Source organism: Dendrobium catenatum, unplaced genomic scaffold, assembly GCF_001605985.2.
Source record: "Dendrobium catenatum unplaced genomic scaffold, ASM160598v2 fragScaff_scaffold_9, whole genome shotgun sequence".
NCBI lineage: Eukaryota > Viridiplantae > Streptophyta > Magnoliopsida > Asparagales > Orchidaceae > Dendrobium > Dendrobium catenatum.
The window spans coordinates 1,574,943-1,588,277 of NW_021318471.1; the positions used below are offsets into that span (position 1 = coordinate 1,574,943).

At 35.2% G+C, this 13,335-nt stretch overlaps 1 protein-coding gene across 3 annotated transcripts; it reads left to right on the top strand.

Moving 5' to 3' along the window:
* Nucleotides 1-11,557, top strand: LOC110092466 (putative caffeoyl-CoA O-methyltransferase At1g67980). Of its 3 annotated transcripts, none has more exons than XM_028699922.1 (5): nucleotides 1-182; nucleotides 278-363; nucleotides 10,627-10,771; nucleotides 10,859-10,990; nucleotides 11,076-11,557. In XM_028699922.1, exons 1-5 carry the CDS (start codon nucleotides 120-122, stop codon nucleotides 11,367-11,369), a joined length of 720 nt encoding a protein of 239 aa, XP_028555755.1. In that variant the 5' UTR covers nucleotides 1-119; the 3' UTR covers nucleotides 11,370-11,557. The 3 variants fall into 3 exon arrangements, with proteins under 3 accessions (XP_028555755.1, XP_020672695.1, XP_020672683.2); XM_020817036.2 differs by lacking the exons at nucleotides 10,627-10,771; nucleotides 10,859-10,990; nucleotides 11,076-11,557 and adding exons at nucleotides 443-587; nucleotides 684-815; nucleotides 906-1,378 and having other exon boundaries at nucleotides 8-182; XM_020817024.2 differs by lacking the exons at nucleotides 1-182; nucleotides 278-363 and adding exons at nucleotides 10,187-10,360; nucleotides 10,456-10,541.
* The last annotated feature ends 1,778 nt before the right edge of the window (nucleotides 11,558-13,335 follow it).

Genomic DNA, 13,335 nt, shown 5'->3' on the forward strand with positions numbered 1-13,335 from the left:
TTCCAAGGAACCTAATCCGCTATAAATGGCTAGCGAGGGCTAGGCAGAAGATAAGCCATTTGCATCGTCTTCTTCATCAGGGAGAAACCAGTCAGTTCGCTTACTCTCCCGATCTCGAAATGGACGGTGATGATCTCTCCTTCCTCGAAAAGTGTCTCCTACAGAGTGAAGCTCTGCATCAGGTTCTTTCCCTTTTCATGTCTTCCTCTGTACTTCCTAAGCCACAAGCTGTACCGGAGATTCATGAAATATCTGTTTTATATAAATGTATATGCAGTACATACTGAAGACCACCGTATTGCCAAAAGAGCATGAACTTCTTAAGAAGCTGAGAGAAGAGACCAAAGCCAGGATTCCCAAAAGGCAAGCTATCAAGCCATTTACTCTTCTAAAATAGCACAGCCCTTAGTTTTTCCGTATCATTGAATTTTGGTCTTGACAGGGCATTAATGAATGTGCCCCCTGAAGAAGGGCAGCTTCTATCAATAATCCTTAAGGTAATGAACGCCAAGAGAACCATAGAAGTTGGGGTCTTCACCGGCTACTCTCTTCTTGCCACAGCTCTTGCCTTACCCAAGGATGCCAAGGTTACTTTTCACATTAATTTTTTAAATATGATCAGAATAACTCCATCGATCAGCAACTTTCAGATCAATCTTCTGACAAAAAAATGTTGTATGCAGATAACGGCGATCGACATCTCCAGAGAGTGTTATGAGGTCGGCCTTCCGTTCATCAAGGAAGCAGGGGTTGAACACAAGATCGATTTCATCGAGTCAGATGCTGTTCCTGCTCTTGATAAATTGGTTGATGAGGTCCATAATCAATTAATTAATTAATCATTATCGTTAGGGTTTGTCGTTGATCGTTTAGTGCATGATCAATGATGCTTATATGTATAACAGGTTAAAGAGGATGAGCTGTTTGATTTCGCCTTTGTTGATGCTGAGAAATCAAGCTATTGGGAGTACCATGAGAGGCTATTGAAGCTGGTGAGAGTTGGGGGGCTCTTATGCTATGACAACACACTATGGCTTGGAACAGTTGCGCATCCTCCTCAACAAAACGTTCCAGAATTCGTCAATTTTGTGAGGGAAGTTGTGCTCAAATTCAACGAGAAGCTCGCCGCCGATACGAGGATCGAGCTGTCGCAGGTTTGTATCGGCGATGGGCTCACGATTTGCCGCCGCGTCGTCTGAACTGGAATGGATTACGATGTAGAGCAGAAGCAGCTGGTCTTGCTTCTGCAACTGTTTTATTTTGTCTTTGGTTTCTGTTCTGCTATATGCTATGTTATGTGTGTTAACAGTCATTGAGGTTTTACCTGTTGCCAGTAAAAAGAAAATATAATGAGCATTTCCGATGGTCATATATTTCATCTTTCGTCTAACAAATTTGAACTCATCTTGCGGAGAAAAATAAAATAAAACAAAACCTTGCGGAGAAAATAAGCAGTTGTTCTGTTCATGGTGGCAGAGCATCACTTTCATATAAATTTAATGAGCTCAAGAGTCCAAGATCTTTTACTTTATGGAGTCTTTAAGGTGCTCAAATGTTCCAAGTAGTGTCAAATATCTATAAAGCAGATTATGGTAAATTGTTTGAGATTTTTGCACAACTAATAAAAAATATTTTATCATAAATTTATAAATATACCTTCATTTTCCACATAAATAAATGTTAGAGGGTACATAATTCTTGATTTTTAAAAATTGTAAAACTTAGCACCCTAAACAACATTGATAATCGTCATTGATAGGGGTGTCAATTTCGGGTCACGGGTTGGATTCGGGTCGAATCCGAAACTGACCTAGCACTGTTTAGGTCAACCCGAACCTTACCCGTTTCGGCAAATGGGTCTATTTTTTGGATCCGAATCCAACACGACCCGAATGACCTGGGACCGACCAAAAATTGCAAGTTTTCGGGTAAAAAATAGGGTCATTCTCATATTTTCGGGTCAAAAGCAGGTAAAAAATGGGTCAACCTCGGATTTTCAGGTTAAAAAACAGGTTTTCATGTCAACAACGGGTCTGAAACAGGTCAATTTTGGGTTACTCGGTCTGTTTTTGAAATCGGTCGATTTGCTGAACCCGAACTCGACCCGTTTCGTGTCCTAGTTGACCCGAACCCGAAATTTTTGGAACGGGTTCGAGACATGTTTTCAGGTTGTGTCAAACATTGGCACCCCTAATCATCTTGACTAGATCGCTTGCTCCCAACAAGTCCTACAAAATGCTGCCATTGATCACAACATGATTGTTATTGACTCAACGCCAACATTTGTAATCACCCGATTACCATCTCCCATTGACGATCATCATCATCCAAAGCACTTAAGCCCATCACCCTTATTATTTTCCAAATATTTAGCTCAAATCTTATAATCCCGTCTTGCTCTAGAGGAGTAAGACAATTTTTTTTTTTTTTATAATAAAACTTCACCTCATATAATGAACTATTTTACGAATTAATACATTTTTATTAAGAACCTATGATCAATAATTTAATTTTTCTAAAAATCTTTAAATTAGAATATCTATATATATATTTTACTTTAATAATGAGAATTTGGTGAACTACTGACTCTCGGTCCAAGTGTGGTAGGTGATTTGGTAATTGGTGCAGTGGTCGTCGATTTGTAAGCAAGAAGGTGGTGGTGTGATGGTGTCATTATCAATATTATAATCAAATAAGAATTTGATTGAAATAAATTCCACAGCCACCTTTTAAAATATTAAGCTGTAAATGATTGACTTCAATTGGAGAATTATTTTATTTTAAATTATTTATTAACTGCTTTTTATCAAGTTTAAAATTGTTTATTATTTTATTGTCAAATTAGAGCGATGATTATAATTTAATTGAGTAATGTATTTTATATTTGATGCTAATACTTTAAATATATAATAGTAATATTTAGGGGTGGAACTAGGATGAGCTAAGGGTGGACATTTATCCAACCTAAAATTTTATTTTTTTCTAAGAAGAATAAGTATTTTAACTATTTTGCACACTTTTAATAATTGCAATAGCCCAAGTTCCAAAAAAAAAAAAAGTATTTTTTATTTCATACATAAAATTATGTATTTTATAATCTTATTTTGCTCATCCTAAGAAAAAAAGGCTGATTCTGCCCCTGACTAGTACCGAATATAATTCAAATTCAATTATATTTATAGATTTTTTTGAAGTCTTTTCATGAAAAGAATATACTGTTGCATCAATTATTATCTCTACTATAGAATAAAATAAATTTTGAGGATAATTAAATCTATTGAAGGAAAAAAATAGGAGTTGAAAATTAGATGAAAAATTCTCTCATCTTAGAATCAATTCGTTCAAAGGGACACAATCTACTTCTTTTTCAAGAGATAATTGAAGCTCTTTTCAAGGGATTGAGATATTTTAATTCGTCCAAATGGAGACGAAGAACTCCCATTTAAGTTGTAAACTAGAGCCCTATAACAGGTATTGTAAATCTTGAGTTGTAAGCACTACACTATCTTTAAAGAATAATTTGATAACTCTCAATAGAAATACAATGAAGCCTATGAAGGGGGACTGCAATTTGCCTACATATGATAAAGTTTAATCTCCTAATTGAAAACTAGGAAGAGAGATTTGAGAGCAAAGTCCTACATGGGGTCTTGGTTGGGTACCCATTATGTACCCATGCTTTACTCAAACGAGCTTTGCCCACCCATGCCCACCGATGGCGACTTTCGGGATGTCATACCGACCTGTACCCACCCACTTTCCATGCTTTTGAATGCAGTCTGCCACAGACTGATGGTCTTGAGGCTTGTTACTCTTTGCTATGATTGCAAACTTTCAAGCTGCATATTAGAATTTATAGTAGTCTCAACGTGGTTAAGTGTTGCACACTAAGTAGTGAGGATTGTAGTAATATAATTTATACGATGATTAGCAATGTAATTTAATTTTTCTCATGATATTGAGTACCCACCCATACCCATCTACAAGGGTATGAGTGGGTACATGGGTAAGGGTATGAGTGGATACATGGGTGGTTGTGGGTGTGAGTATGAGTACCCAATGCATGGCTGTAATTCAGAGAGAGAGAGAGAGAGAGAGTGAGAGAGGAGTTTTTTATATACTTCATGGAATTATTTATATTTGAGGATGTGTAAGAGGATTATACGTACTATTTATTATATTAGGGGTGGCAAAACGGGTCGATGGGTCAAAATGAATTGACTCGGGTCTAAACGAGTGAAACCAAACTCGACCCGATTTTATAAACGAGTTGGGATTTCCAACTCGGACTCGACCCACATGGGTTACCAGGTTGACCAACCCGTAAACCCGTTTGATTCAAAACAAGCTAGTGCGACTGCGTGTGGGCGACGGCGGTTAGCGACTCAGTGGGCAGCGACTACTGTAGAGTCCGGTTCGGACACGTGAGCGATGGTGAGTCGTGCGGCCATCATTGCCGGTGAAATCCAGTTATGTCGAGTTCGGACACGTGAGCGACGGCGACATTGTGCGACATGCAGAGCCGTCAAAGTCCAGTTTGGAGCGACTGACTCAGTTCGAATGAGCGAAGTCCAGTTCGACAACGTCCAGTTTGGTGAAGTCGTGCGATTGAGTGTTTAATCTACGGCGGCGAGACACATGAGCGACTTACTTAGTTGGACAGAGGGAGGCGAGGTGAACGATTGAGCGAGTTTCCGGGTCAACCCACGTTGAGTTTGAGTTCTCGGGTCAACTTGAACCCGACCCATTATATAAACGGGTTAGAAAATGGAACCCAAATCCGACCTATTTAGTAAATTGGTTGACCCGAACTAAAAAATTTTTTGTGTCGGGTTTGCATCGAGTTTTGAATTGGGTCAACTTTTTACACCCCTATATTACATGCCCGGACAAATGATTAAATTTTGAATTAAAAAAAATGAATAAACGTTTTGCTTTGAAAATGTTGCAGTAAAGGTGAAAGTTTTAGAACAGTTTTCTTTAAAAAGAAAAAGCGAAAAAGAATAAGAAAAGTCTCAAATAGCAGCGCCTAATGCGGTTGGCTGTGCGCTGGCGCCCGCAAGTCAGACGACTATTAGGACCGTCACGTGCAATCGGATCTGGTTTGGATCGGAACAGATATTTTAAGTATTCCAAAAAATATTTTGCCTTGAATTAAATTTTAATAAATTCAGAGTGCAATATAGTGGCTAATTTTTAACTTCAATTATAATTTAGAAAAAATTAGAAGTTTTTTTTCATGTATTATAAAATATTTTAAAGCTATAATTTTACATCCATAATTTTTGTAAAAGATTCAACATATTTTACAAGATGATAAGAAAGTCCTAAAAAATATTGACATTTGAAAATATGGAGCAACTTATTCATCATTAGAAAATTTGTCAATTAAGATTGGATCTTAATGCAAGTGTTTGAATCAGAAGCTAAATAGATAGTCCAATACTCCAATATAATGTTTGAAATTTCAACTAAAATTATGAAAAATACTACTCCAAAAAATCTATAGATTGACCCTAATTATTAATATTCCAATGATTAAGAATTGTATAGAACTTAAATATATGAGGAAATCTAGAGCCCTACTAGATGATCAACACCATTAATCATCGCTAGTAATAACTATCACCTAATTATTGTTAGCTTGATCAATGATAACAACCGTCATCTTCAAACCACAATTGCTCGACCATGATCATTTGATCACCATAGTTCAATCACCATTATCCGATCATCATCATATAATATAAATTTTCCAACTACGTTTCAAGTGTTTGATTTTGGATCATTTGTTCAATTGGATATGAATAAGAACACTTCTACTTTAAATGGATTTATCTCATCAAAGTATTTGTCAAAATAATGTTAGGATTGATATATCATGCATCAAAAAATTAAGTTGAACACGCACGAATCTCGAAGCAAAATGAAGTTGAAAACTTTAAAAATTAAATCTAAGCCCATATGAATTCCAATTTTGCAAACTTATAGTCAAACGAAACCTCTCAGAAATACAAACCCAACGGCACCAAACTCGACTCAATTCAAGTCCAAATGGGTCATAATCGAAGACTCGAAGCGCATTTGAAAGGTTCAATCCATAATTTAGATTGCCAAATAGTTTCAAAACGTGACTTTTATTAAGAGAATGAAGAAGAGAAACTTGATTTCTCTTGACACCAAGCTCCTCTTCGAGCACCTCTCGGGCACCAACCGACGTCGAACTTCCATCCGACTTCCAGCTATTGGTGGACTTCCACCCAAGAAAGCTCTTCCGACCTCCACTTAATCGCCGAGCACAGTCATTCCGGCCTCCTTCTTCAACTGCATATGTCGCCAGACAACAATCTTTCTGACCTCCATTGCTTGTCGACTACGGTCCTTCTGACATTCTTTCTGAAGAAGGAGGCCGGAATGATGCTAATACTAAATAAACATGCTAAACAACCTCTGATGCTAGACAACAGTCTTTCTGACATCTGTCATTCACCTACTAGAATCTTGCATACTAAATAAACATGTCAATACTGATTCTTCCAATTTCCACCATGTAATGCATTTATATGATCTACATTTGCTGCATCAAGCCAAGGCCTTCCCTCTAAGGAAGGGCCTCATTTGCAATTGACTGCAAACAGTAGTGGATTCATTAAAACTGGGCTAGGCCCCATAGTTTTTTCCTCTTTTTAGGGGTTTCCACGTAAAAATCTTGGTGTCTCTTATAAATACTGCACCCTTTTTCTTATCTAATTGTGTATTTGATTTTTGAATAAAGCTACGGCGTTAAACTTTATATTTCTCTACCGCCGTGAATATTTCAAGATACAATAAGGATAAACTAGAAGTCAACCAGGAAAAGTTTAATTCCTAAACTTGCATCAATATTCATGCTTGATAATTAAATTTTCTATTGATGCCTCAATTATCATAATATATATAATCAAATAATCTTAATTACACAAAATAATGGGTGAAAGTTGAACAAATTGTAGAATTTCTCAATATATTCATAAAAAGGAGTACAATGGCATAATAACATAGGAAACATTTTAAAAAAGAGTAGGTTTAAAATATTATTAAGTAAAAGGAGCATAATTAGTTAAAAAATTAAAAAAGAACTAATTCACTAAATTATTTGGGGTAGTCTTAAAAACGCCAAATGATTTCTGAATATCATTTGACATATTCATAAGCAAGAGAGAGAAATGGGTAGAGAGATATGAGGAAAGAGATGGGGAGAGAATATAAATGGGGAGAGAGAGAGAAAAATGAGGGAGAGAGAATGTGGAGTCAGAGACGTATGGAGGGAGAAAAAGAGGGATGTGAAAGAGAGATATAAATATTTCTTTTATATTAAAAAGAAATTAACTAATATTTATATAATATAAAATAAAATAATCCTTAAAAATATTATATAAAAAAGTTAAAAAATTTGTAAATTATATTTAAAAAGTATAATATTAAAATTTTACTCTAAAAAATAATTAAAACATTTTTTTTTAAATTTCATGAGTATTTAAATTTGAAAAAAATTATTTAAGTCATACATAAAAATGATTTTTTTTTTAATTCACGATATTCACACATCTAATGATGTTCACCATAAATCAATATATTCACAAAATCCGTTTAATTAAATGTTCTAAAAAGGTTAATGGAGTTAACTATCACCTGATTAGAAAACTAACCCATAAATTTTCAGACAGATCAATTAACTAATTCAGAAAATTCGAAATGAGTTGAAGCAAAGAAAAACGAAACAAAGTAACAAACAACAGTAACATATCAACAAAATTCGTTTTTTTCGTGAATAGTCGAGGAATGACAATGGTGACAACAACACCCATATCAGCAACAGAGGTGATGAAACCAATAATGTCAATAATATATTATGGGGTGAGAATGGAGACCAGCTTTGTTGCCGACGGAGATTCGGGAATAGCTAAGCTTGTTGAGCTTTTAGTTCTTTTAAATCTTAGGAAAATCAACAAAAACAAAAATTAATTGGGATAGCAAAAAATAGTATAAATTATTTTTTGAACTTTGACTGAACTTACAGGCATCAACGTGAAGATCATGGTTGAGGTTGGCAAGATGTATTCAACTGCGATGGGGAGAAAAGACTACTACAATTAAAATATAAGGTGCAATTGAAAGTAAGCATTCTAAGGCAAAGTTTAAGTTCACATTTTGATTATGTAAGGTGGGTGCAAATTGAAGCTTTAATAATTATATTTTTAAAAAAGATTAAGGCATGATATGTCAAAGTTAACAACCATTTACTAATACGTTGCATATTCAGCTTGTTAAATGCAATAACTATGCAGTATCTGATAATATAAATAACGCTTTCCCCATGAAACATTACTGCAATCAAAACATGTTAAAGAATGATAAAAAACAGCCACAAAATCATAATGTCAGACAAATAATAAATTAACAATTTTCAGTATTAAAAAAATAACTTGGTTAATATATGGGTGAAATTATACCTTGTGGACATCATATATAAATAATTGAACTGATAAATTATTGTAGAATTACCTAACAAAAAATTATCTTCATTTATGTGATTCTGTCCAAATGGATACTCTGATTCTTATGAAAATTCCTTGCAATGGGAGAAATCATCTGTGGCATTATCATCTCACCAGGAACAATTATTTCTGAGTAGAATCCAAGAAGAATAAAAATTGAACGATTATCTAGAACTTTCCAGCAATCTCCTGTTATAAATTATGATGATTATTTTCACATCTTTCACAGTTGTAAAGATAAGTATCTATTGCGAATGAAGACGAGCAGAAACAAATCACGCGCAAATGTGAAAAAAATTATGAATATGAGAGTAGATAGTTTTTTTTTTCTTCACCTTAAGTCAATAAAGTGAGAGTATATCATGATATAGATAAGGATCTAATAAAAAATAATGGCAACATCTATTACAACTCTTATCAACCACACTATCCTGCATCCCTTTCTCTGCATCTCCCCATCCGTCCCTCCCTCCACATTCTCTTCCCCATTTGTCTCTTTCTCTCTTCTCCTTTCTTTCCTCATCTCTCTCTTCTATCTATTACTCTCTCCTGCTTTAGATGAAAACTTCAAATAATTTGACTTATTTGCTCTTTTTTTTAAAAAATTTTTTTATTAATTATATTTCTTTACTTAATGATATTTTAAATCAATTCCTTTCAAAAATTCTGCCAATAACATATATGTTGTTGACTAATTTAACATACAATTAAGTAGAACAGAAGCTTTGCTCTACGCGAACAGCTTCAAGTAAAGCTTTCAATAATGAAATATTGAAATTCAATGCTGTTGTTTCTACACCTGTAATTAATTTTCTTTTACATTCTTTTAGTTGAATAAAATAGGCGCCAAAATTTCATTAAAAAAAAAAAATCAGTCAAACTTTTCAATAAGCAAAGTACTACTTTGCCTTGTTTTGCCTAACGGAGTGCTGTGCAAGCAAACACGTACTTGGAAATCACAGGCGAGGATGATTCTGCTCATCTCATCATCAACAGTTACGAATATCATCTACACAACTCTTCTTGATCTATTGGTTGAGAGCTTTGACTTCCAACTAAGAGGTTCAGGGTTCAAGTCTATGTGTACGTGTTGTGTGTGAGTTTGCCTTAAATAGCCTAAATGTCCCAAAAAAAAAAGATCATCAATGGCGATGATGAACAGTTCAACGCTAATATTGGCGTCCTACTGTTCACCCGCATGGAAATAGCGGAAGTTTCAGCGTTCGGCTGGAGCTCGGAGGCTACGACATTCAAGCATTTAGAGTTCCGTTGGAGATGCTCGAAGTCTGCTGCGTTTCCATATTCGGTTGCTTATGAGCCAACTCCTTGGTAGCTGGCACGTGCAAGTAAGATTAAAATTAAATAATAATAATATATAATAATAAAACGAATTTTTCATCTTGAAGAGTCATTTAAAAATTAATAAATTTTTTTAAAAAAAGTACATATTAAATTATTTTCTCTCGCAGTATCTCTTTGTATCGTTCTCATCTTCTTAATATAAATTTTAATTTTATTTAAATATTATTTTAATCTGAAAATAAATCTAACGCGCATAAAAGTCATCCACCCATATGCTTTCCAATTATATTACAACGAAACTTCCCATATTTTTTTTTTCTAAATTTTGAATCTTGTGATACCCAGGAACCTAATCCACTATAAATGCCCAGCCAAGGCTCTGCAAAAGATAAGCCATTTGCATCGTCTTCTTCATCGAGAGAGAAACCAATCTGTTCTCTTACTCTCCCTATCTCGAAATGGACGTTGATGATCTCTCCACCCTCGAAACGTGTCTGCTACAAAGTGAAGATCTTCATCAGGTTCCTTCCCTTTTCATGTCTTGCTCTGTACTTCCTAAGCCACAAGCTATACCGGAGATTCATGAAACCTCTATTTTTTATAAATATATATGCAGTACATACTGAAGACCACCATATTGCCAAGAGAGCATGAACAGCTTAAGAAGCTGAGAGAAGAGACCAAAGCCACGATTCCCAAAAAGCAAGCTATCAAGCCTTACTAGTTTCACAATATACTCTTCTAAAATAGCTGTTTTTCCCATATCATTGAATTCTGGTCTTGACAGGGCATTAATGAATGTCGGCCCTGAAGAAGCGCAGCTCCTATCAATAATCCTCAAGGTAATGAACGCGAAGAGAACCATAGAAATTGGCGTCTTCACCGGCTACTCTCTTCTTGCTACAGCTCTGGCCTTACCAAAGGATGCCAAGGTTACTTTTAACACCAAATTTTAAATATGATCAGTACTCCATCGATCAGTACAGCTTATACGATCAATTTTCTGTTATCAAATGCAGATAACGGCGATCGACATCTCCAGAGAGTACTATGAGATCGGTCTTCCATTCATCAAGGAAGCAGGAGTTGAGCACAAGATCGATTTCATCGAGTCAGATGCTGTTCCAGCTCTTGACAAATTGGTTCATGAGGTTCATCATCAATTAATTAATCATTTTCATCATTTTCATGTTACAAGATCAACGATGTTCATATAGATATGTATATGTATAACAGGTTACAGAGGATGAGCTGTTTGATTTCGCCTTTGTTGATGCTGAAAAATCAAGCTATTGGGAGTACCATGAGAGGCTATTGAAGCTGGTGAGAGTTGGAGGGCTCATATGCTATGACAACACCCTTTGGCTTGGAACAGTTGCGCGTCCTCCTCAACAAAACGTTCCAGAATTCGTCAATTTTGTGAGGGAAGCTGTGATCAAATTGAACGAGAAGCTCGCCGCCGATACGAGGATCGAGTTGTCGCAGATTTGTATCAGCGATGGGCTCACCATTTGCCGCCGCGTCGTCTGAACTGGAATGGATTATGCGATTCTGCAACTCTATTATTTTGTCCTTGGTTTCTGTTCTGCTGTATTGCTATGTTCTGTGTGTTAACAGTCATTTGATTTTTACGTGTCGCCAATAAAAATGGGCATTTCTGTTGGTTAGATATTTCATCTTTTGGTTAATAAAGTTTGAGCTCACCTTTGCGTGAAAAATAAAAAATTGTTCTGTTCCTGGTGGCAGAGCATCGCTTTCATATAAATTTAATGAGCTAATAAGGTGCTGAAATATTCAAGTAGTGTGGAATATCTGTAAAGCAGATTATGGTAAATTGTCCAATACCGTGTTTGAGATTTTTGCACAACTAATAAAAAATATTTCATCATAAATTTATAAACAGACCTTTATTTCATATCTCACATAATTTTTGATTCTTAAAACTCATAAAACTTAGCACCCTAAACAACATTGATGATAGTCATCCATCGTTTTCTCCCGACAAGCACTAAAATTTGCTGATATCCATCACAACCTGATTGTTATTAACTTAACGCCAACATTTGTAATTACCCTATTAACATCTCCCATCGTCTTTTTTGGTAGTTCAACTAGCACTTAAACCCATCAGAAAATTATTTTGTGCGGATGCCGAACACCATCTAGAGACCAACCAGCATGCGCCACGTCACCCACGCTCGGTACCACGGCTTGGTACCATGCTCGATACTGCTGACATGATGCATTCTAGTTGGTCTCAGAACGATAAACTGTATTTAGAGTCCACACAAAATAATTTCTCCCAAAACCCTTTATTTTCCAATTGTTTAGCTCAAATCTTAGAATCCCATCTTGCCCTAGAGGAGTAAGACAAATTTTTTTTCTTAATAAAGCTTCACCTCATATAATGAACTATTTTAAGAATTAATATATTTTTATTGAGAACCTATGGTCAATAATTTAATTTTTTTAAAATCTTTAAATTAGAATATCTATAATTATTTTACTTTAATAATGAGAATTTGGTGTACTACTGAGTGGAGTAAAATAAGAATGTTATTGAAATAAATTCCACAGCCACCTTTTAAAATATTAGGCTGTAAATGATTGACTTGAATTGGAGAATTATTTTATTTTAAGTTATTTATTAATTGCTTTTTATCAACTTTGAAAATTTGAATATAATTAGAAATTTATTTATTATTTTTTTGTTAAATTAGAGCTATGATTATATTTTAATTGAGTTTAATTTATTTTACATCTAGAACTAGAAGTAAATAAAATTTTAGAGAAATGGGCGTATCTTTCTGTCTGGGAATCCGAATGATTGATGAGAGCTCAGGAATAGTGGAGGAACGCAATAGTTGAAGAATATAAATGTAAGTATGGAGAGAAAGCAATATCTCTAAGAGTTTGTGTGTTATTGTTGGGGAAGATGAGTAAAACATCACAATGTTAAAATAAGTCAGAAAGTAAAAGTAACGAAAAAGTAAACTACAATATAATTTAATGTGAATTTTTTTTTAAAAAAATAATAATCACGGAGTCACACCACACCAAGAAATTCACTATAAGAATAGGGAGAAATAAGAACATATCTCACTTATATCTCTCTCTTGCTTCTCTTCTCACGTACATCGTTCTCACACATTCCCTGACTGAAAATACAAGAGACAAACTCCAATGGATGCAACCCTTTAGAAAATGAGAAAGAAATCTGATCAATCTTTCTCGCAGCATTGCGGCGCCAGTTTGGTGTGGCACCTAGACTTTGTTTGACAATGTTGCAGTGCTCAAACACTCAGCACTGTAGCACTCAGTCTCTGTTTTGACCCGTTGCGGAGCCATATCTGGACCACTGCGATACTCTGCTCTCTATCGTTCAACGCAGGGGTGCTGAGGAATACAATGTTGGGGCGCTCAGGTATGCAGCGTCAGGGTGTTGTATGGAAAAAAAATTCTAGTGAAAAGCACCCGAACCCAAGCAGGGGATAAA